This window comes from Leuciscus leuciscus (assembly GCF_965113295.1).
Source record: "Leuciscus leuciscus genome assembly, contig: HAP1_SCAFFOLD_276, whole genome shotgun sequence".
NCBI lineage: Eukaryota > Metazoa > Chordata > Actinopteri > Cypriniformes > Leuciscidae > Leuciscus > Leuciscus leuciscus.
The window spans coordinates 37501-63116 of record NW_028118447.1 but is presented as its reverse complement, the minus strand read 5'-3'; the positions used below and the strand labels follow the sequence as shown (position 1 = coordinate 63116).

Below are 25616 nucleotides of genomic sequence, written 5' to 3'. Positions count from 1 at the left end.
CTGGTACATGACCACACACACACACAAACCTGACAACACAGTGTATTACCAAGACTAAGGTGATTTAAGAGGACTGGATCTGAAACACAATACACAACTGCATAATCCAACATTATAAGGACGAGTGTGTTTAATGGTACATGCCCACACACACACACAAACCTGACAACACGGTGTATTACCAAGACTAAGGTGATTTAAGAGTACCGGATCTCAAATACAATACACAAAACAACTTGCAACATTACAGGGACAGGGGTGTTTTAGAAGTGCTTTAATTATGACTTCAATAATATCATCATAAACATTGAGTTTTTACAGTTTTACGATGTAATACAATCATGACATGCCATTTTAAGGGGAAAGTGACATCCACAAACTTAAAAACATGGTCAATAAAACTTGCACAACTGTGTGATCTTTCAGAAAGCATACAGTATCATTACTGTTTTGACATATTAAAATGACAAGCAGATGAACCATTCAAAACTTCGAAAAGATTGACAAAACAGCCCTTGGAAACAGGCACAATTTAAAGATGTCATTAAACAGGCTTTGAAATGTATAAAATGAACTCACTCAACATGCAATAAATGCTGCAACATGTAGAGAAACCGACTTACAAGGGACGGTTTACCTAAAAAGACAATTCTGTTATTTCCAGAAAATGTAAACAGAATTGTCAAGTTTCAAAGCAGAATTACAGAGATAACAGGAAAAGTATTCAACAAAGTTAGTTTGGGCTGTTCATCAGCTCTAGAAGAGTATAGTGTCATTAGAATACAACTATCATTGTAAGTATAAAAGCTCTCATGTGTTTAGAGATTACTAAAGCATGTATTCTTCTGTACAGAGAATGAGAGTGAGGCCGAACTTGAAAACCCACGGAAAGGATCCTCAGCGGTCTTACACTGCTGGCATTCAGTCAGTGTGGCCAGTTTTCCTTCGGTTATACACTCACCTAAAGGATTATTAGGAACACCTGTTCAATTTCTCATTAATGCAATTATCTAATCAACCAATCACATGGCAGTTGCTTCAATGCATTTAGGGGTGTGGTCCTGGTCAAGACAATCTCCTGAACTTTGAGCGTGGCATGGTTGTTGGTGCCTGACGGGCCGGTCTGAGTATTTCACAATCTGCTCAGTTACTGGGATTTTCACGCACAACCATTTCTAGGGTTTACAAAGAATGGTGTGAAAAGGGAAAAACATCCAGTATGCGGCAGTCCTGTGGGCGAAAATGCCTTGTTGATGCTAGAGGTCAGAGGAGAATGGGCCGACTGATTCAAGCTGATAGAAGAGCAACTTTGACTGAAATAACCACTCGTTACAACCGAGGTATGCAGCAAAGCATTTGTGAAGCCACAACACGCACAACCTTGAGGCGGATGGGCTACAACAGCAGAAGACCCCACCGGGTACCACTCATCTCCACTACAAATAGGAAAAAGAGGCTACAATTTGCACGAGCTCACCAAAATTGGACAGTTGAAGACTGGAAAAATGTTGCCTGGTCTGATGAGTCTCGACTTCTGTTGAGACATTCAGATGGTAGAGTCAGAATTTGGCGTAAACAGAATGAGAACATGGATCCATCATGCCTTGTTACCACTGTGCAGGCTGGTGGTGGTGGTGTAATGGTGTGGGGGATGTTTTCTTAGCACACTTTAGGCCCCTTAGTGCCAATTGGGCATCGTTTAAATGCCACGGCCTACCTGAGCATTGTTTCTGACCATGTCCATCCCTTTATGACCACCATGTACCCATCCTCTGATGGCTACTTTCAGCAGGATAATGCACCATGTCACAAAGCTCGAATCATTTCAAATTGGTTTCTTGAACATGACAATGAGTTCACTGTACTAAAATGGCCCCCACAGTCACCAGATCTCAACCCAATAGAGCATCTTTGGGATGTGGTGGAACGGGAGCTTCGTGCCCTGGATGTGCATCCCACAAATCTCCATCAACTGCAAGATGCTATCCTATCAATATGGGCCAACATTTCTAAAGAATGCTTTCAGCACCTTGTTGAATCAATGCCACGTAGAAATAAGGCAGTTCTGAAGGCGAAAGGGGGTCAAACACAGTATTAGTATGGTGTTCCTAATAATCCTTTAGGTGAGTGTATGTGCCTTAAAATGTTCAATTACAGTTGTAACTTCAGCATTTTACCAGCACACTTTTTGTCCTTTCCACAAGGTTTTCAATTCCTGCCTCACGTTCATTCTCTGTACAGAAGAATACATGCTTTAGTAAACTAACTATATGAGAGCTCATGTACTTACAATGGTAGTCATATTCTGATTTAAACCTCAGGTACCTTGAGAAACTTCAGTGGTTTCTCGATGGGCATCTTCTGAACACCTGTAGGAAATCAGTTATAGACAGATCAGAAACTCAGATGTAACTCAAACCTGCATCTAGAACTTAAAACTGGTTATACATCTGATATCTAAAAATTACATTTCAAATGACATTCAAAACATTATTCTGGAGATGGAATGTTGTGTTAAACATCTCCTTTTCAAAGTTTTTGACCAACATTGAACATGATAAACTTATTGGTTTGGTACTGATTCCATTAATTTTGTTCTAGAAAAATTGTTATTTATAATAATATCTGATTATTGATAACTGATTTTTACAATTAATGGCAAAAGGAATGTTTAGAAATGTAATCTGATATTATCTTCTGGCACACTATAGTATGATATATATGTACATACACTATGAACAAAATTCTAAACGCTTTTGTTTTTGCTCCCATTTTTCATGAGCTGAACTAAAAGTTCTAAGACTTTTTCTATGTACACAAAATACCTATTTCTCTCAAATATTGTTCACAAATCTGTCTAAATCGGTGTTAGTGAGCACTTCTCCTTTGCCGAGATAATCCATCCACCTCACAGGTGTGGCATATCAAGATACTGATTAGACAGCATGATTATTGCACAGCTGTGCCTTAGGCTGGCCACAATAAAAGGCCACTCTAAAATGTGCAGTTTTGTGTGGTGTCGGGGGGTGTGGGGTGTCGGGGGTCTGGAAACAAGTCATTATCTGGTGTGACCATCATTTGCCTCACGCAGTGCAACACATCTCCTTCGCATAGAGTTGATCAGGTTGTTGATTGTGGCCTGTAGAATGTTGGTCCACTCCTCTTCAATGGCTGTGTGAAGTTGCTGGATATTGGCAGGACCTGGAACACGCTGTCGTATACGCCGATTCAGAGCATCCCAAACATGCTCAATGGGTGACATGTCCGGTGAGTATGCTGGCCATGCAAGAACTGGGATGTTTTCAGCTTCCAGGAATTGTGTACAGATCTTTGCAGAATGGGGCTGTGCATTATCATGCTGCAACATGAGGTGATGGTCGTGGATGAATGGCACAACAATGGGCCTTAGGATCTCATCACGGTATCTCTGTGCATTCAAAGTGCCATCAATAAAATGCACCTGCGTTCGTTGTCCATAACATACGCCTGCACATACCATAACCCCACCATGGGCCACTCGATCCCCAACGTTGACATCAGTAAACCGCTCACCCACACGACGCCATACACGCTGTCTGCCATCTGCCCTGTACAGTGAAAACTGGGATTCATCCGTGAAGAGAACATCTCTCCAAAGTGCCAGACGCCATCGAATGTGAGCATTTGCCCACGCATGTCGTTTACAACGACCAACTGCAGGTCGAGACCCCGATGAGGACGATGAGCATGCAGATGAGCTTCCCTGAGACGGTTTTTGACAGTTTGTGCAGAAATTCTTTGGTTATGCAAACCGATTGTTGCAGCAGCTGTCCGGGTGGCTGGCCTCAGACGGTGTTGGAGGTGAAGATGCTGGATGTGGAAGTCCTGGGCTGGTGTGGTTACACGTGGTCTGCAGTTGGATGTACTGCCAAATTCTCTGAAAAGCCTTTGGAGACGGCTATGGTAGAGAAATGAACATTCAATTCACGGGCAACAGCAGCTGGACATTCCTGCTGTCAGCATGCCTATTGCACGCTCCCTCAAAACTTGCGACATCTGTGGCATTGTGCCGTGTGATAAAACTGCACATTTTAGAGTGGCCTTTTATTGTGGCCAGCCTAAGGCACACCTGTGCAATAATCATGCTGTCTAATCAGCATCTTGATATGTCACACCTGTGAGGTGGATGGATTAACTCGGCAAAGGAGAAGTGCTCACTAACACAGATTTAGACAGATTTGTGAACAATATTTGAGAGAAATAGGCCTTTTGGGTACATAGAAAAAGTCTTTGAACAAAATTATAGATCTAACTCAAAGTTCTGTGTATATAACTGGCTTAAAACCATTTTTCTTTGGTGAAAATACTAACGTAAAATTGCACTACAATATATATTGGTTTAAAATAATAATAAACATGTTCATAAACACAAACTTGTTATGCTGGGTACACACCAAAAGATAATCAGGCTGATTTTGGGCCGATTTGCCACTTCTGACAATCCTAGCTGTGTCCCGATCATCTTGATGGGTATAGATTATCTTATCAGATTTTCCCTTGGTGTGAGGTGTGTTAAGAGTGTCCGAACCTGATCGGAAGAACGTCGGAGCCGCCCTGATCGCGAATCGCAAATATTCAACATGTTGAATATTTACGATCAGAAATCCTGAAATGTGGGGGGAAGCCCGAGGACAAACGCGCGCATGCTCTGGAGATTATCACGTGAAAGGAAACAATATCCAATCAGAAAGCGAGATGAAGGAAGACGGAAGCATAAGAAACGCAGTCATGGCGCAGCACAAAGTGAAATTGATGTGGACAGCAGAGATGGAGGATCAGCTTGTTGATTTGTGGCACAAATGTTTACACAACGTGTTGTGTAAAACTTTTCCAAACACTATCATCGCAATTGCTTCCTGCATATCGTCCGCCATGCTTATTCTGAGGTCTCTAGAGTGTTAACAGTCGAGACTCTGGTTGCATGGTCTTTAAGGTTGGGTATCTAGAACCGGTTCCAAAATGGCAAAATCCGGGGATTCAATAAGACGCGCACACTTCGATTCCGCTTATCGATTCCTTACTTTGGTGATGCTCACATGCGTGAGGTGAATGGCAGTGAGCATTTGTTTACAGTTGTATTGATCTGCCAGGACCTGCCTGCCGCACATGCGCTGTACGTTATATTTACGATGGCGGAGCGCAGCAGACGTTCAAAAGTTTGGTTAAGCTTTTCAAAAAAAGATGAAAATACAGCGAATTGTATCACATGCAAGAAAGACATTTCATGCAAGGAAGGAAGCACCTCCAATATGATGAAACATTTGCTGCAACACGGTGTCAATTTGAAGGAATGCAGCGCATTTGATTCGGTGCGATCTCTCAACAGCAGTACCACAGGTTTCCACACACCAGATAAAGCTACTAGCAGCAGCAATAGCATTCTCTCACACTCAGGTACAAAACTAGAGCCGCATAATTCTGGATAAAATGAGAACCAGTTTTGTTTAAAATAGAGATCATGAATAAATACATCAGACAATTAATACGAGTCGAGTCTATAATTCCTTAAAGTGTTATATATATACAGTATATTGTAAATTAAGATGCATTGTCACAGTTTTACTGGTAATAGCCTAAATGTAACAAGAATAAAAGGTAGAAAAATGTATTTGCTCTCTTTTTTCTCTCCAATAAATCGAAACCAAGAATCGTTAACCGGATTCGATAAGCAGAATCGGAATCGTTCAAATTTAAACGATACCCAACCCTAATGGTCTTTTCACATCATGGCACACCACACACTATAGGAGCAAAACGGTTAAATCTAGGATTTTTTGTCCTCATGTTTGTGGTCTATCACATTTTGAAAATCTTATAAGATGTAAAAAATCTTTTGGTGTGTACCCAGCATTAGTTGACACATACCAACATTACTGGAGACGCCTGCAGCTCCAGCAGGAACATCACCTTCAGAACCGCTTTCATCAGGATCACTGGCATCAGAGTCCGTCATACTGATCTCATCTTAAAGAAAAAGAGACATTTAAAACAAGAACATCTTCAGTTTAACCTGTATTCAGAAGTCATTTATGAAACATGACAAATTGTTTAATAATAATAATCATATTGATAACAACTATAATACTTCACTAAGATCACTATTATTAGAATTATCGCCTAGACAGTGATATACTAATACTGTCAATGAAAAATTAATATTTTATAATGAGTATATTATTTTACAATTAAAGCTGCAAGCAGCATTTAGCGGGGTTCAAGCAATCAAGGCCTTTAAGCACAAAAGCATCAAATGTTATTACGTTTTATTTAGCAAGCATGACATAATAGACGGAAAAGACCATTTACAGCCAATACAGGTAGTTTACCATGGGAAATATATGGTTTGAAAGCTTTTTAACAGTTATAGCGCCACCTATGGTCCGATCTCCATAAAAATTTCCATGCTTCTTTAGCATGTTATGTCACATATGCTCATCAATTTTTGTGAAGTTCTGAGTTTTTATTAAGGATTTATAGGCTCTTTAGTGTATTTTGCCACGCCCATTTTCTAAATGACCCTATTACAGCCATTCAAATGCAAAAGTTCAACTTTTTTCCGATAATTATTGATCTAGAGAGTCCAGAGAATTGCCTTAGACTGGTCTGGTTCTGATCGGGCGAAAAACCAGGGACTAGTTCGCAAAAGTAGGTTTTAACATGTTTGCGAATATTTAATGAACGGTTTGATTGACAGCAGTGGCTCTTGAGGCAAAGTTGTTCAGCATGAGCAGATCTATCAAATGATATGCATATTGTGTTGATGTGTGCAACACCACGTGATTACAGAGGGCATAAACCTTGTTAGCGCCAACTAGTGGTCGATTTCTTTCAAAATTCTTACAGACCTCTAGGGCCATGAGTCGAACATGCCCACTGAGTTTTGTTTCAATCAGCCACCGTTAACCTTGTCTAATAGGTGCTCAAACTTCATTGGCCGATGGCGGCCATGTTTTTTGAGATACACCAATGTCCTCATAGACATACATGACACCTTGGACCAAGACACTGCATACCAATTTTCAAGTCAATCGGACTAACGGTCAGGTGGTTATAGCCTGTTTTATGTTTTTTTCATGTTATAGCGCCACCATGTGGCCAATCGCCGCTATTTTTTTACTGTGACCTCAGATTGACCTCTTACACATGTGTACCGAGTTTGGTGAAAATATCTCATTTCGTTCACGAGTTATAGCCATTTTAGTAAAATGAGCTCCGCCTCCTGCAAACGTTTTGACGCCCCTTAGCAACCGTGGATCGAAATTTCAACTTTTTTTCGATAATTATTGATAACCAGACTCCAGAGAACATGTATGCACTTTTTTGGTTCCGATCAGGCAAAAAACCAGGGACTAGTTCGCAAAAGTAGGTTTTGGACAAAATTCAAAATGGCGGAAAATTTTTCCAGGCGGAAATGAAATCGGAGATATACATTTTGTCCGTCTTGAGCCAAGGATTACAGTGATATAAGATACTTGAGTCTATGACAAACGGTCTAGGAGTTATGGCTGATTTCATACTTTTGCTTGCTGTAGCGCCACCTATTGGCCAATCGTTGTCATACTTTGATAGGTTCTCCCCAAATTGAGGACTACCATTTGGCTGAGTTTCAAGTCTCCAGCATTTACGGTTTGGGCTGCACGATGCGTTTTAGGGGAAAATAATAATAATAAAAATCCTTACAATAACAATAGGTGTTCAGCACTTCGTGCTTGAACCCCTAATAAGAGGTTATAATACTTTCTTAATTTCTTCACTTAAGCTGTTATACTGGCAGAAACCTGCAGTTTAAGTGAAAACAGGTTTATAAACGCATCTTATTGCAAAATTGTATTACCACAAAAAATGTGGATATAATGCGAATGTGAAAATAGAGAGTAACTGGTGCTGGTTGCGTTCCCAAATGCATGTTAAACTTATGGCACATGCAGAGATGGAGTTCACTGCATTCATTCCCTGTGAAACGAGGCATGGAAAAAGCCGGATAATGAGCTGATCGAGCGAGCAAAGTGTGCTCTTCAGTTTGGAACACGCAGCACAACAGACTACAGACTTACTTTCTTATCGTCTTTTGCGATTTGATAAGGGCATTAAGCCATGTTGTGCTTTTGATTTTAGTATGTTTGAGAGATGCTTTGCCAAAGCAATTGTGCAAAAAACAAAGACAATTTATGTTATTATGAGGCGTAAAAATATTTTCGGTTCTTTTGGTTCAAACTGTGGAGGGACAGATTAGACTGTGGTGGGTCACTAAAGTAAAGGTAATTAATGGTAACACTATGAATTTTACTCCTCCCAAAAATGCCAAATAATAAACAGGTGAGAGCGTATTTTAGGCTATATGACACGTTATAGTGAGATATGACAGCGCTTCTGCAACACGCATCACTGCAGATGAGTAGCTGAGGATCTCTTCAGCATGCTGATGCACAAAATACAAACTAAAAATAAATTAAAGTAAGTCGCAGATGCTCAACACACAGTCATCTTCATTAAAAGTAGTGAGAATAAATGATTTTACCAGTGCTGATGCTACTCTCTCTCCTATTGATCTTAAAATTAGCTGATGATACAAAAAATGCTGCTCATAGCGGTAGCTTTCGATGACGTGAACACCGTTAAATCTGATATAGCGCGGGAAATGAAGATCGGATTTATGTCCGTTTTGTGAAGACACATTTATGTGGCCAAGTGTAAATGGAATTGTTTTGACAATGAAATGACCAGGTGTAAAACAGCCCCAAAGATGATGTGAAAAAGTTCTTACTAGACTAGCATTTCCTAAAATGATGCAATGCTCTTTTTATTACCATCTCAACACAGTCTTGATCCTCCAATGATGATTGTTCCTTCTCAGGGCTCACCTGAAAGCAAGGTAAAGAGAGAAAAAATAAACATCTATTAGAGACAAAGGATTCAGAGATTCTCCAAATGAAGCAGCACAGATACTTGACTCCATTAACACTGACTGATCACTGTCATAAAACATAAAATTAAAACAATTTCACATTATCAATGATATACTTGAGCAAAAGAAGGCTGATGACGCCAAACTAATTCATGTATAATGGGACATTTCAAACCACTCAGTATTAATACTGATCAAATTAATAAGATGAATAGTGACTTAAGATTTAAAACACTGTGACATAAGTTGTAATCAAGTATAAAGTTAAAACCCTATAAATATATGGTCATAACCAATCAGGGATGCATGAAAATAAATGCTCATTATTAATGATATCATTGTCAATCCGATAAGAAAATTCGGCCGCTATATTAACACTAATAAATAATGGATTACTTCCTTCAGCTTCAGATGTGCGCTGTTCACCATGATGGTTTTGAAATGTTTGAATCACAAATCTGTGAAATCAGCGCATTGTTACAGGGAGAGTTCGCTTGTGGAATTGTAAGTTGTAATATTTTTTATTTTTGTTATATATCTGATTTATCTCATATAGGATGCATTTGGCTGAGTTAATGAGTGCTGCAGTAAACACTTCACTGTAGGCCTACCGGTGGTCAGCAACACATTAATTATGATTGGGACTGTCATATATACATAACACTATAATGAGCAAACTATTGCATTAAAAACGTTGTGAATTCTTTGGGTTTAGTTGCGGTGTTTCACAGTGTTGTCCTGGGAGGAGCGCATCCACAACAGGAGTTTCACTATGTAATAGTTGATTACTATTAATAATAGCTCAAATTAATCTGTGCATGATTTTGTGCAAGTTTAAGTTGTAATATTGTGTCATATTTTCATATATAATTTATCATATATAGGTTGTGTTCCGTTGAGCTAAAACCATCTAACAAAGCCTCAGTTTAGGGGTGTTCCTTCAGCTCTTTAGGCCATTTCATTTTAAGTTTAATGTTGTCTAATAACTTGTTTGCATTTTAATTTCATTTGATTTATTATTATTATTATTATTATTATTATTAAGGCAATAGATGTTTTGGTAAAACTTCACAATACATATGTTATTGCATTAACTAACATGAACTAACAGAGAGAAAAACTTTTGTTAATGTGAGTTAATAAAATATGCGAATTCATGTTCGTTCACAGTGTATTAAATTAACAGATTCAACACTGGATCCTAAAATGTCTTGGAAAATGTTGAGATTAACGTTAAGTAAGATAAACATTAAGTAAATCATGTAGAAGTATTGTTCATTCATTGTTAGTTCATGTTAACTAATACTAACAAGATGAAACCTTTTTATAAAGTATTGCCATTTTTTTATAAAGAAAGTTGGAAATATGAATGTAAAATTAATTTTAGAAGCTAAGAAACCTTACACTGGTTCAAACTAGGCCACTGTACTGTATATGTTTGATTTATGTTGAAGTGTTTGGGACATTGGCTTTAAAGTCGGCATGAAACGGAAGTTGAGATTGTCATTTTTTCCTTGTTGTGATTTATATCCGAGTGAAACTGCTTCTGAAATTAGAAAAATTTTGTCCTTCGGGAATTGATTGGATCGTTGGAGGTTGGGCGTTGCAAACAAAATGGAGGCAGATTTGAATGCCAGTTAACATTCAGTTGTGGAGGATTTCTCTCCACCGGACTCCCCCACCGTTACCCTCACATGAAGGATTTTTTTATTGAGGACAGCGACGAGAACGAGGACAAGCAGCTAAATTTTCAGGCAGGAATCAGACCATATTTATATGAGCCTCCCGCGAAACGAGACAAACACCGATAGCCGCACCCTCATGGGCTCTGGCCGCACCCTTTCGCCATGGCACGTGACCAAAAGAGAAGAGAGGTCGTTTCGAGGGGGGAGGGAAGGGTAATGTATTTGATTAAAGATTATAAGGGTACATGAATTTTGAAAAAATAATGAAGTGCACAGATAAATCATTTATAATAAACACTACAATATTACATATAAAAAGAAGATTTGTCAAATTTGATTTCATGCCGACTTTAAATGATGTGCATTTCGTTTTTGTAATCAGGCTTTCAAAGTATATCAAATTTTGGATTTAGATTCATCGGCTAATATATCAGATATCGGCTTTCGAATATAAAGAATGATCAGTTATCAAAATCGGCCCAAATGTTCATATCGCTGTATCCCTAATTTGATTTCCAAAAACAAAAAACAAAACAATACCTTCTGTACATCTCTGACTTCTGACTGGGACGGGGACGGACTCTTCATTTCGAGAGTGGAGGGTTCAACCTCACTGAGAGTCTGCAAAACATAACATTAGACATGAAACAGTGGTGTAAATGTGTGAACACAGATGTCTCTGCTTCGTTTGCTCGTTCTCTTCCAGCACAACTCTCACTTACCTTGTCTAGACCCACAGTCAGAGCAGCACAACCGTCTCTGCCTGATGACCACTGGCTCTTATGGCTCATCTGAGAATATGAAATTAAGCGTTACATACAGAAACACTTCACCTAAGAGTTTAAAAAAAGCATAATAAATGGAATATATAAGGGATAATGTACAGTCAGTCAGTAATTCATACAAAATAATCATAGACAGGATAATAAGGGTCCTGATACACAGCTACCTATCAATAAATATTTGCACATGAAATACTGATTTGAGATAATATACAAGATAACAAAATAGTTAAAGTTTTCAAATCAATATTTCAATATTTAAATGCTACCACAAGGTAATGTTCACGGCTTTTATGCATCACATTACATGTGTTTTCATTACAGTGTGTCAGGTTGTGTGTAGCTTTACACAAGTTTTATGAGGACACCGTTTTATGAGGACATCATAAGAACATGTTCCTGATGTTTGACTTGACAGGAGAATCTCAGTGTGTTGTGTAAGTTTGACAGAATCCTGGTCTATGAGGACACAGTTTTATGAGGACATCATAAGAACATGATCCTGATGTTTGACTTTGACTGAGTGTGTTGTGTAAGTTTAACAGAATACTGGTCTATGAGGACACTAGTTTTACTGGGACACTGGTAACTAGATACATTTGGACGGCACTGAGTTCAAGTGTGTGTATGTATGAGAGTGATACGAGACATTGCGCCTGTGCTAGATGTACAGTAAGTGATCGTGACTCACTTCTTACACACACAATCATAATTCAGTGACTGATAACTGTGGCAAATAATCTGTTTCTGAGGAAACAGAGTTATTACATTAACTTATTGGATACCTTTAGAGTTGCTGTATCTTGTTCAGGTTTCATCTGATTCTTCAGAGGTATCATCTGAAAAAAAAGTAGTAAAAATATATAAAAAAGACAAATAAATACTAATTTTAGTATCACTTATTGAAAGCCAAACAGAGGTTGCTATTTTTTACCAACTTCTTCAATGATTATATTTAATCTGACAAGCACAAATAGTTTTCGCTATTGGTATTAGCCACAATGAGCTGTGAATTATGGGTTATCAGTATCGATCCTAATATTCCATATGTGTGTCCCGGTAAAACTAGTGTCCTCATAGACCAGGATTCTGTCAAACTTACACAACACACTGAGATTCTCCAGTCAAGTCAAACATCAGGACATTGCTCTTGTGATGTCCTCATAAAACGGTGTCCTCATAAAACAGGTGTAAGACACACACACACCTGACACACTGTAATGAACATGCATGTAATGTGATGCATTAAAGCCATGAACATTAACTTGTAGGGCTGCACAATGTATTGCTTTATCATTCATACCCATCTGTGGTAGTGACATTGCAGTATAGGCCTCTGTGAAATCAGGCTATATAAAGACTCTGCCGTGTTATTTTACAGTTGATTACTCAAGTTCTGTACCTAAATGCTGTTAGACTTACCTGGAATATATGAGGCATTGTTTATTTCACATCTTTGTTCATTTATTTTTTATCTCTGCTTGCAATTTATTATTTTCTATGCAGATGCAAACCCCTACAAAATCACACCAATCATTCTAGAATGATTAATTATTTCCAAATAGAGCTATTCAAGTCATTTGGTGAAATTGCTTTTCATATTGAAAAACTTTTGTTAATGTGAGTTAATAAAATATGCGAGTTCATGTTAGTTCACAGTGTATTAAATTAACAGATTCAACACTGGATCCTAAAATGTCTTGGAAAATGTTGAGATTAACGTTAAGTAAGATAAACATTAAGTAAATCCTGTAGAAGTATTGTTCATTCATTGTTAGTACATGTTAACTAATACTAACAAGATGAAACCTTTTTGTAAAGTGTTGTCATTTTTTTATAAAGAAAGTTGGAAATATGAATGTAAAATTAATTTTAAAAGTTAAGGAATCTTACATTAGGCCACTGTACTGTATATGTTTGATTTATGTTGAAGTGTTTGGGACATTGGCTTTAAATGATGTGCGTTTCGTTTTTGTAATCAGGCTTTCAAAGTATATCAAATTTTGGATTTAGATTCATCGGCTAATATATCAGATATCGGCTTTCGAATATAAAGAATGATCAGTTATCGAAAAACAAAACAATACCTTCTGTACATCTCTGACTTCTGACTGGGACGGGGACGGACTCTTCATTTCGAGAGTGGAGGGTTCAACCTCACTGAGAGTCTGCAAAACATAACATTAGACATGAAACAGTGGTGTAAATGTGTGAACACAGATGTCTCTGCTTCGTTTGCTCGTTCTCTTCCAGCACAACTCTCACTTACCTTGTCTAGACCCACAGTCAGAGCAGCACAACCGTCTCTGCCTGATGACCACTGGCTCTTATGGCTCATCTGAGAATATGAAATTAAGCGTTACATACAGAAACACTTCACCTAAGAGTTTAAAAAAAGCATAATAAATGGAATATATAAGGGATAATGTACAGTCAGTCAGTAATTCATACAAAATAATCATAGACAGGATAATAAGGGTCCTGATACACAGCTACCTATCAATAAATATTTGCACATGAAATACTGATTTGAGATAATATACAAGATAACAAAATAGTTAAAGTTTTCAAATCAATATTTCAATATTTAAATGCTACCACAAGGTCATGTTCACGGCTTTTATGCATCACATTACATGTGTTTTCATTACAGTGTGTCAGGTTGTGTGTAGCTTTACACCAGTTTTATGAGGACACCGTTTTATGAGGACATCATAAGAGCATGTTCTTGATGTTTGACTTGACAGGAGAATCTCAGTGTGTTGTGTAAGTTTAACAGAATCCTGGTCTATGAGGACACAGTTTTATGAGGACATCATAAGAACATGTTCCTGATGTTTGACTTGACAGGAGAATCTCAGTGTGTTGTGTAAGTTTGACAGAATCCTGGTCTATGAGGACACAGTTTTATGAGGACATCATAAGAACATGATCCTGATGTTTGACTTTGACTGAGTGTGTTGTGTAAGTTTAACAGAATACTGGTCTATGAGGACACTAGTTTTACTGGGACACTGGTAACTAGATACATTTGGACGGCACTGAGTTCAAGTGTGTGTATGTATGAGAGTGATACGAGACATTGCGCCTGTGCTAGATGTACAGTAAGTGATCGTGACTCACTTCTTACACACACAATCATAATTCAGTGACTGATAACTGTGGCAAATAATCTGTTTCTGAGGAACACTGGTCGCATGGCACTGCTTAAGCATGGAAACCCTGAACTCACCTTTATAATGATTGCTGAATCTGCCCTGGAGCTCATCTTTGTCTGTAAGCTGCATGTCCTCCTCTAGATCTTGATCTTCTCCTTCACTGACTCACTTCAGCCATCATCTCATGTGTCTGCGCGCATAGAAAAAGACTCTCATTAATCACGACCATTGCATTTCATTTGACATATTATTCAACAAGCTTGTTTTAAATAAATTGATCAATTATGGTAAACAGCATTCAAGTTATTTTAATACTTCATTATTTGATATTTAAGGAATATGTTAATTGATAATAACTATTCATTCATAGATTTCATTCACAATTGATAAATTACAGGCAATAATAGTGACAGTATTAATAAGACTGAATCAGACTGACAGTTCTAATAATATTCAGAGTATATTTTATTATAGTCAGGAGTAATAAGAGCACATATTTGTGTCTTAATGTGTTTAAAGCAAGCAGAACTGTAGTAATATTAACAGTAGCATAGCAGGATACTGTACTGGGTGAAATAGCCTCCCCTTCACATACTGTAGTCATGACAACGCGTTATTATGATGGCTAGACTATTTTATGCGATCAGAAAAGGTAGCAGTGACAAATATAGTGCAACAGAAAACGAGTTTAAAATGACAAGCATCGCTGATTCCCTCATGTCAGTCTGTAAACAGAATCACTATAGGTCCGCTAGCACCGTTAGCATCACGCGCTAGCTGCTTTCTAACTGTAAAACGAGCAGCGAAGAGCATACAAAACATGCACAAACAAGCCAACCGGACCCACATGCTATTAGAGAAGCAATTAAACAACATTATAACTTACCTTTTGGATAACAGTTGCCTTCATCAGGTCCACAGATGTCTTCTCAGGTGCAGAGTTTGTCCAGTCCAAACAGGAAATGACGTGACGACGAATGACTACACCTCTGATTACGTTGTACTTATCATAATATAAACGGGATTTTATTTATTTATTTATCATATATTTAATGCACAATTAATAAATTACCGGCAAAAATACTTAAATAATTAGTATTTTGCATTAAGTTGCTACACATTTTAAAGCTGATTGAAGCTCCGCCCACTGGCGCCATCTTGTTTTCGCGATCTCCCGCCTACCGGTACCAATCTGACCAATCACTAAAGCTGATTGAAGCTCCGCCCACTGGCGCCATCTTGTTTTCGCGATTTCCCGCCTACCGGTACCGATCTGACCAATCACAGGCCCCAAAGAATACACTTGTGTGAAAAATGTAAATTTTTGATGACGCGGGTGTAATACCAGGACCTGGCTCCGCGAGCGCACTCTCGAAATCGGGGGATACACAGTGTATGGTAAAATTTCAGGTTTTTGTGGTATGTAAGGACATGGCGCCAAACTTTGAGAGGGAGCTTCTGGGACGTAGTAAATGACATCTACGCTGTCGGATTTATGAGGACATGGCCTCTGTCCTCATAAACCCAAATGTCCCCATAGTGCTGGTGCGTATTCAGGTCAAAAGTCCTTGTAAACCACAAAAACAAACACACACACACACACACACACACACACTCTCACACACGTAACTTTGGCTGAAATGTTTGTCTTTGCACTGAATGGATTTCACTCTTTTCTCACTCATCTGATCACACGGAGGATAAGAGCTGTAACTCTGAGGAGTCAGTGATCCTCTCGTTCTCTCTCTTCACTGAGATTTACAGGCCGGGTTTGTTGAGCATAACACTCTAAACTTCTGCTTTATTGACAGTATTTAGTTAAACTGCTTCTCTTGAAGTGTGTCACTTTATTCAATAGGCTTTTAGTTTCTGCAGTCAGAGAAGAGCGAGTGTGTATTGCCTTCAAGTGTTGGACTAATTACATATTACTGTAATTGTCTATTGAAGACATTGTCAACTTCTGAATAAACATCCAGATCATCATTCCTCCATCTTTTCTCCATCATTCCTCCATCATTCCTCAATCTGACGGCCGTTTCCATACGGTTCCAACACTGATAATAATCATAAATGTTTCTTGATCATCAAATCCTCATATTAGAGTGATTTGTGAAGGATCATGAGACACTGAAGACTGGAGTAATGATGCTGAAAATTCAGCTTTGATCACAGGAATAAATTACACTTTACTATATATTCACATAGAAAACAGATGATTTACATTAGAATAATATTACACTATTTTTACTGTATTTTTGATCAAATAAATGAGCAAAAGAGACTCCAAAAAAATCTACTTTTATAATATTCTAATTATTTTAATATTATATTACATTATATTATATATGGATGTATGTATTTACACTGTTTGGGGTCAGTTAGATTTATTTTAAAGAATTTAAAACTTTTAAACTGATCAAAAGTGACAGTAAAGACATTTATAATGTTACAAAAGATTCTATTTCAAATAAATGCTGTTCTTTTGGACTTTCTATTCATCAAAGAATCCTGAAAAACGTAACACAGTTTCCACAGAATCATGAAACACTTTTGAACACTGATCATGTTTACATCAGTGTTTCATCATAATCATAATCATCAGTGTTTCATCATATTCATAATCATCAGTTCTGCTCTAGTTTTCTCTAGTTTTCTGCTCTAACCTTCTCTCTCTTTCTCTCTCTCTTTCTCTGCACTGCGATCTCAACTCCTTCCTTTTCTCCAGAGCGGCTTTATATATATATATATAAATGAACTAAATTAATAACTTTTTTACAACAAAAATGAGCCATCACTGAACTTCCTTCACCTGGACTGTGACTGTGGCAAACAAACTTTGTTGCATTATTCTCCTGTTATCTCTGTAAAGCTGCTGTGAAACACTCTGTGTTGTAAAAATAAAGCTGACTTGACAATATTGCATTGTTAGAAGAATTCATAAAAATGTTGACACTGTTTCATATACTTTGGCGCTTGGCGAGTGTTCATTTTCGGTCGTGTGTGTGTGTGTGTGTGTGTGTGTGTATAAAACTCTGGATTGACGAACACAACTGTGAGTTAATGATGTGCTGTTGTTCTCTGAGTCTCTCTGAGTCTCTCTGAGTCTCTGCTTCTCCTTCTGGAACTCGACTCACTCCAGAACATTTGGTTTCAGTCGTTTGTCAGCGAGCGCAGGACTGATCTCTCAGCTCTCAGCTCTCAGCTCCTCGTGTTGAAGGACGTTTCCCTGATCTGTGTCCTGACGCATCTCTCTCTCTCTCTCTCTCTCTCTCTCAGCAAAGCGAGCTCAACTCGTTCCTGTGGACGATCAAGCGAGACCCGCCGGCGTTCTTCTACGGCACGATCCACGTCCCGTACACGCGCGTGTGGGACTTCATCCCGGAGAACTCGAAGCAGGCGTTCCAGGAGAGCGCGGTGGTGTTCTTCGAGCTGGACCTGACCGACCCGTTCACCATCTCGGCCCTGAGCTCCTGCCAGCTGCTCCCGCCGGGAGAGATCCTGCAGGACCTGCTGCCCGGAGAGCTGTATCTGCGGCTGAAGGCGCACCTGGAGTACGTGAGGCTCATGCTGCCGTCCTGGATTACCCCGGACCAGCGGGGCCAGGGCCTGTATGCCGAGTACCTGTTCAACGCCATCGCCGGGAACTGGGAGCGCAAGCGGCCCGTGTGGGTCATGCTGATGGTGAACGCGCTGACGGAGGCGGAGATCAAGAGCCGGGGCGTCCCGGTGCTCGACCTGTACCTGGCCCAGGAGGCCCAGCGGATGAGGAAGAGCACCGGCGCCGTGGAGGAGGTGGAGGAGCAGTGCCTTCCTCTCAACGGCCTCAACTTCTCTCAGGTGTGTGTGTGTGTGTGCCTTCCTCTCAACGGCCTCAACTTCTCTCAGGTGTGTGTGTGTGTGTGTGTGTGTGTGTGTGTGTGTGCCTTCCTCTCAACGGCCTCAACTTCTCTCAGGTGTGTGTGTGTGTGTGTGTGTGTGTGTGTGCCTTCCTCTCAACGGCCTCAACTTCTCTCAGGTGTGTGTGTGTGTGTGTGTGTGTGTGTGCCTTCCTCTCAACGGCCTCAACTTCTCTCAGGTGTGTGTGTGTGTGTGTGCCTTCCTCTCAACGGCCTCAACTTCTATCAGGTGTGTGTGTGTGTGTGCCTTCCTCTCAATGGCCTCAACTTCTCTCAGGTGTGCGTGTCCCTTTAAATGCAAATGAGATGCTGCTCCCAGCACAGGGGGCGGAGTTTCAAGAGCTTGTGTGTGTGTGTGTGTGTGTGTGTGCCTTCCTGTCAACGGCCTCAACTTCTCTCAGGTGTGTGTGTGTGTGTGTGTGTGTGTGTGTCTTCCTCTCAACGGCCTCAACTTCTCTCAGGTGTGTGTGTGTGTGTGTCTCTGTGTGTATGTCTGTCCCTTTAAATGCAAATGAGCTGCTGCTCCCGGCACAGGGGGCGGAGCTTCAAGAGCTTGTGTCGTTTTAGCTCACACACACACACACACACACACTGAAAATGTCTAAAACTTTTAGCCTTTTATGTAAAACCGGAGTCAGACAATGATGGAGAGACTCAAGAAGAAGAGACAACATGTAGAAGCAACAGGACATTTCTGAATGGTTAGTTGATGGATTTATGAAGCTGATGTGTAGTTATCTTCTAGTCATTGATTAGCATATTCTGTCATGATAATCTATAAGTCGTGTTCAGGGGGCGGGGTTTATGTAAATTTTAGGGTTTGTGATGTCACTAACCCGGGAGGAATGTGGTGTAGTCTCTACCAGCCGTTTGTTGTAGTCCTTAAAAAACGATTTCTTTAAAAGTAAATTTCTCCCTTTGCTTTGAACTTTGAGCGTCGTAACTTTGCAGATGTTGTTTATGATCAAACAGCAACATTACACACTAACTACAGTTAGAAAAGTCAAATCATAATCAACCACCCCTTTAAACACAGTCAATCACGACAGATCTGGTGTTGAATATGCAATTAATTCTGGGCCAGTGTTTTTACAGTGAGAAGTCTCTTCTGCTCACCAAAAATACAGTAAAATTATGAGATATTTTATTATTATTATTTTATTTAGATGTCAATCTGTGTTCATTCACATGCGCTTTTATCACTTGTGGCTTTATTCTTGCATTAAGGCTGATTAAACATCTGGTTATTGTTGTTTATGAGAAAACAACACCGCTAACGTGCAATTGTTGCTGTAAAAAGCCATTTATTATACAAGTGAGTTTTGTTATAAATCAGAGCATTAGTGATCGAGTTGTTTTTCTGATCTGAGAACCGCAGGAATGATTGGCATCAGCTGTACAAACGCTCTGCTTGTGGAGTGTCTTCTGGTGTTAGAAGTGATTGAGCGTAATGGTTTGCGTCTGAATCTGACTCTAACCCGTGTTGGTGTCGGTCCATTAGACCCCTGCAATTACCAGAAACCTTCAAAGCCTGAGACGCTGGAGTCTCTGCTAATGCCGCCGCGCAGCTAAAGGGATTACGCACGGCAATTTGACCTAGCGGCTCGCGCTCGAACACACACAACAGAGCTATTGATCCGGCTTCCTTCTGATGAATGATTATCCAGTGGAATAGAGTTATCATCAAGTCCAGCCGGCGTTAGTTCTACAGCGCTTTATACAAGCAGCTTCACGGTAATACACACAATCAGTGATGAAACTTCATCAAATATGAGACAAAATCAGATTCAGCTGGAAAGAAGAGCTAAAAAGAGTAATTATTCAGATTAATTCAGTTCAGTGTGGATTCAGTTCAGATCAATAACTGTGTGAAGTGCATCAGAAGCTCTTCACTCTTAGAAATAAAGTTCTATATGGACCTCTAGGACTCAATGTTAAAGAGAAAAGCTTCTATAAGAGGATAAATGTCTTCAATGATTGTATAATACTTTCATGTTTAAGGGGTTATTTCATTTTTTTCTACTGATAAAGTATGTTTATAATTCATACAATGTAATCAAGTAAGACTAAACCCTTTAAGCTTCTGTGTAATCTGTTCTTCTAAGAGTGTAGAGAAGACAGAAGTCACGTTCAAGTCCCCCTGTGGTGTAAATCCAGCTTTTAATGTAGTTTATGTGTCTATGTGGTGTTATTAATATGCTTTAAGACAAACCATGTGTAAGTTCATAAGTCGACACCATTGCTGAGTATTTCCTCCTTAAAACTGCAGTGAACCAAAGACAGTCTCAAAAACACGCTTTGAATTCGCTGGTGTTTCTGACGTCACAAACTACCTTGTAACCAATCAGATCAACGTGTGATCGTCAACCAGTGGATCTCTGAGCTGAGTGAGTGAGTGGAGGCGGGGCTCATTTGCATATTCATAGAACCACGCATACTAAATGAGGCAAGGGTGTCGAGTTACATTCATGATATTTTAAGGCATGAATATGTACATACATTTAAATATGTAATTTTGGTGATCAAATATGAGTTTTAAGGGATACAAGTATTTTAAGGCATAGAATAACACACAACATCATGCAGACTTCTCAGTGTCGTGTGTTTATGTGAGCAGGAAAGCTTGAGCATCATCGAGTTTCTCGAAGCTCTTCTGAAAGAGATTCCTGCATGTGTCGAAGCTCAAAGCGAATCCTGTTTCATCCTCAGAGATCGACTGGTTCACATCGCTCGTCAGCGTGAGATCTACACTTCCACTCGTTTGTCTGATCTGAACAGCTTGTCATCATTTCATCTCCTCTGAGCGAGTCTGTTCTCTAGTGCTGCTTTAAAAGACATTTACTCTTCAGTAATATATTACTCTTTTAACAATGACACTCTTGGATGAGGACAAAACTTGATCTGAATAATGACTCTACAGCTGAATGTGAATTTGTTTCATAATTCTTTAACTCTGCAACACTAACATTAGCTGTGTTTCATTCAACGTTCGAATTTAACTTAAAATCACATTAAACATCTGCGAATAAAGCAGCGTTTCAGTCGCATGTGTTCAAGAGAACAAATCGTCACTTCCTTGGTGCAAAATATCAGTAATAAAACTAAGTTCGAGACACACTCCGTCATAAACGAGTGTGTCTCGAGCGTCAGACGAAACCGGGTAAACGCTGTCGTGTTCTCTGGCGTTCGGATGCTGGTGTTCGGGAACACACTCGTGTGTGTGAGACGCTTCTGGAGGGAGTTACACCAGATCATTCTGATCACACACTTCCAGAAACACCAAACCAACATTGGAGACGCTGCGATGCCATTGGTCCGCTGGTTACTCCAGTCATCCAATCACAGCCGACGCTGAGGCAAAGTCACATGAGCTTTGAGGGATTTATTCTGTAAATGTGTTTCTATCCTAGTTTACACGCATGTCCTCTTATCAGATTAAACATTTATCCGACTCAAATGAGTTCATACGTTTATATGGCGTTTCCATCCAGTGTTTTGGATTATGCGATATCCCAAAAGGCACATAAAAATATGTGGATGGAAACATAGCTGTTGTTTTTTCTTGGTTGTGTGAACGTTCATGGAAACATTGTTTCTTTCTTCAAACATTACGGGAAAGTTACTTTTGAATGTTCTCTGAACGTTCCCGAAACAAGTAGAAACATTTAAAAACGTCAGACGAACATCCAACTCAAACATTTAGGAAAAACACTCCATGAATGATGTATAAATAATGTTTCTGTGCTAAAGTTTTGAGAACATTACTCTGATCTCTAACTCTGAATTATTTCATAATTGATGAACTTTATACAGGTATTAAACTGAGCTGAACTTATATTTATATATATATACTTTGTATCATACTTGATGGAGTTTGCATCATTGATTCTGTGTATCATTGAAGCTGCTTTGAACTGTATAAAGCGCTGTAGAAATACAGACTGGACTCTCACGTCACACACACAGATACGACTCAGGGTTTGAGGCTCTTTAGGGCTTCAGGTGGAAGTGGGATCTCGGGATCGTCCTGCTCGGACTGAATCAGGAACTGCACGAAGCGGCCAATTCCTTTAATAACTCCTGGCGCCTCCAACACGCGCCTCAGCCTCGAATTCCAATGGTGTTGTTAATGTTTACCGCTTTGTGGCGTTAAACATAACTTTAAACGTTTGAGAAAATAATCTCCAGGCCAGATCGCACTGGATTTCTAAAACACGGCCAGTAATGATGAATGGTGTTTGTACAGATGGTGCCCCTTAAACGGCACGTTTAAATCACGCGTATGAAGTCACGTCGAGCGACCCGACAGAACCGCCGGAGAACTGTGTGTTCTGGAGAGGCCGATCACATGAGCATCACTCACACACACACTCACACACACACACACACACACACACACACACACACACACACACACACACACACACACACACACACACACAGACACAGACACAGACACACACACACACACACACACACACACACACACACACACACACAGACACAGACACACACACACACACACACACACACACACACACACACACACACACACACAGACACACACACACACACACACACACACACACAGACACACACACACACACACACACACACACACACACACACACACACACACACACACACACACACACACACACACACTCACTCACTCACTCTCACACACACACACACACACACACACACACACACACACACACACACTCACGTTTATTGGGAGTTTGATGTACAGCGGATTGTTTTAAGTTCGTCCAGCCGAGGCAGCTGCGAAATCTGATTTACTGTTCCAGCTAAAGTGGGAAATTATTGTGTGTGTGTGTGTGTGTGTGTGTGTGTGTGTGTGTGTTTGTGTTGTGTGTGTGTGTGTGTGTGTGTGTGTGTGTGTGTGTGTGTGTGTGTGTTTGTGTGTGTGTGTGTGTGTGTTTGTGTGTGTGTGTGTGTGTGTGTGTGTGTGTGTGTGTGTGTGTGTGTGTGTGTGTTTGTGTGTGTGTGTGTGTGTGTGTGTGTGTGTTAGCAGTGTTGAATTAGACTGAACATCATGTGTCAGTGCATCTTTCTCAGTTCGGAGAGTGTTTCTGTCAGATGAAGTGTGTGTGTGTGTGAGTGTGACTTTATGTCATGTGATTCGGACCCTCGAGTGCCCGGTTTCCTTGCCGCTGCTGCTCAAACACACACAGGTGTCAGACACACCACATTCGTCCAGTGGTGTGTGTGTGTGTGTGTATCCGTGGAAAATCTCCAAACACTCGAGTTCAGCTAATCTCTTAATGAGAGTCTGCATCTGTATGTGTGTGTGTGTGTGTGTGTGTGTTGTTTTCCGCAGACGTCTGCGCCCGAGGCTCTCAGTCTCTCCGCTCACGCACTCACACACACACTCACACTCACACACACACACACACTCGGGAACAGGCTTCACCGCTCCGGGCGAATCCCTGATCAGGAACGCTCCTGCTCTACTTCACTAGTTCCTCTAATCAGCCGAGGTGTGTAACTACAGAACAGTGTGTTTAATGGTATAGTCTATTATTAGCTGTGTGTGTGTGTGTATCACACACTTTCTGCAGTGTGTGTGTTTGGCTGGTGAAGTTTCGTCAGTATCAACTGGAAAGTTTCCAGAAGGATGTTGTTTGTTTCCAGGTGTGTGTGTGTGTGTGTGTGTGTGTGTGTGTGTGTGTGTGTGTGTGTGTGTGTGTGTGTGTGTGTGTGAAAGCGTATCTCAGTAGCTTAAGCTGTTTAATACCCATCATTCCCTGCTATTGTTCTGTCCTGCCGTCATTGACAGTTACTCAGAGATTCGTGTGTGTGTGTGTGTGTGTGTGTGTGTGTGTGTGTGTGTGTGTGTGTGTGTGTGTGTGTGTGTGTGTGTGTGTGAAAGCCTCTATTAGCACGTGTGTGTGAGCTATTACAGCCGCTATTGTTGGTGCTAATGTGCTAATACATGAGTATCAGAGAGGTGTTAGCGGAATCAAACACACTGTTAGTCTTGTGTTGGTGTGTGTGAGGCACTGATGGACAGGAATGCGCTGGTTTTGATTGCGTAGATGTGTGTGTGTTTAGTCAGTTTTCACAATACACATCATTTCAAAGCTTTACTGAGTAAAAGTGCTTCATAGTCTGAGTCTGAAATGTGTTTTAGTGAGATTTGTTAGACAAACAGTGTTGAACTGTCTAAACCTGTCTGATGTTTAACAGAAAGAGTCATTTATTCAATTATTGGTTTAAGCCTTCGAGAATATCCAGAGTTTAGAGTTTTAGCAGTAATATCTGTTTCCCCTAGTGAAGAATAAACATACCAAAATGTATTAAGAAATACATTTATTGTATGCTAAGTATACGACAGATACATTTACATATCAATGTACTTCATATAAATACCCTGCAATTTTGCTTTTGGTATCCTAAACTGATGTACTTAAAGTCTGCTAAATTGGAACTAACTGTGTATTAAAGTTACTTTAGTTATCCAGAAGTGCTGAGGTCCAACTAAAGATATACTTCAGTGTGTTTGATAGTCAAGTCTTTATTTATATAGTGCTTTACAGAGATAACAGGAGAATAATGCAACAAAGTTTGTTTCCAGAAGAAGATAGCGTGACAGTCCAGCTTCAGTAAGATCAGTGATGGCTCATTTTTGTTGTAAAAAAGTTATTAATTTAGTTCATTTAGATAGCCGTGATGTCATGGTCCAGCTCAGTTCAGTTCTCATATAATGCTGTCAATGCAGGAGATCAATAATATTGTGGAATATTGAGTTAAATGTCCTCAACTGAGCAACTAACCCTAACCCAAGACAAAAGCCAGAGACGACAGTTATGGTTGTGCTCGAGTATTGCTAGTATACTTTAGGTACACTTTAAATATTATACAGAGGTCATACTATCATTACTAATAGTGATATTAAAAGAAGAAGAAATGTACATTGTGTGATAAAGAAGTACTCCAAATAATGTTTGATTATAATATTTATATCAGTAAGTCTCAAGCGATATGTCAGTAAATATGGTGATGAACTTGTAGTGTCTGTAGAGTGCTCATATCTGTACATCAGAAGAAGTTCATCGCTCGTTAGTTCGAGATGTGCGTCTACAAGGCGGTGTATGGATAAATGCTCAAGAAAGAGGAGACTTGCG

At 39.8% G+C, this 25616-nt stretch overlaps 2 protein-coding genes across 3 annotated transcripts in view; one reads left to right on the top strand and one right to left on the bottom strand.

Annotated features, from left to right (window-relative positions):
- Positions 1-259: 259 nt before the first annotated feature.
- LOC309491480 (uncharacterized protein) lies at positions 260-16147 on the bottom strand. Of its 2 annotated transcripts, XR_014203139.1 has the most exons (10): positions 15456-16147; positions 14644-14759; positions 13681-13749; positions 13499-13579; positions 12197-12250; positions 11352-11420; positions 11170-11250; positions 8847-8900; positions 5905-6003; positions 260-2369 (listed from the first exon to the last, which is right to left on the bottom strand). XR_014203139.1 is itself a non-coding variant. In XM_082190536.1 (9 exons), exons 2-9 carry the CDS (start codon positions 14677-14679, stop codon positions 5989-5991), a joined length of 459 nt encoding a protein of 152 aa, XP_082046662.1. In that variant the 5' UTR covers positions 14680-14759; positions 15456-16147; the 3' UTR covers positions 2377-5988. The 2 variants fall into 2 exon arrangements, 1 of the variants encoding a protein (XP_082046662.1); XM_082190536.1 differs by lacking the exon at positions 260-2369 and having other exon boundaries at positions 2377-6003.
- The window catches only part of LOC309491481 (metalloprotease TIKI1-like), a gene marked incomplete at its 5' end in the record, with an annotated part of 28725 nt that continues 19109 nt past the window's right edge, over positions 16001-25616 (top strand). Inside the window, 3 exons of the mRNA XM_082190537.1 lie at positions 16001-16034; positions 17653-17789; positions 17846-18406. Coding sequence (XP_082046663.1) covers positions 16001-16034; positions 17653-17789; positions 17846-18406 — 732 coding nt within the window. The remainder of the gene's footprint in view (positions 16035-17652; positions 17790-17845; positions 18407-25616) is intronic.

Bases quoted from the DNA above. Each gene is read 5' to 3' on its own strand.
- LOC309491480 (XM_082190536.1), bottom strand. From the start codon at position 14,679: ATGAGCTCCAGGGCAGATTCAGCAATCATTATAAAG. The intron at 13,750-14,643 runs GTGAGTTCAGGG...TCATATTCTCAG, and splicing joins ATTCAGCAATCATTATAAAG to ATGAGCCATAAGAGCCAGTG. The intron at 11,251-11,351 runs GTAAGTGAGAGT...TATGTTTTGCAG, and splicing joins TGACTGTGGGTCTAGACAAG to ACTCTCAGTGAGGTTGAACC.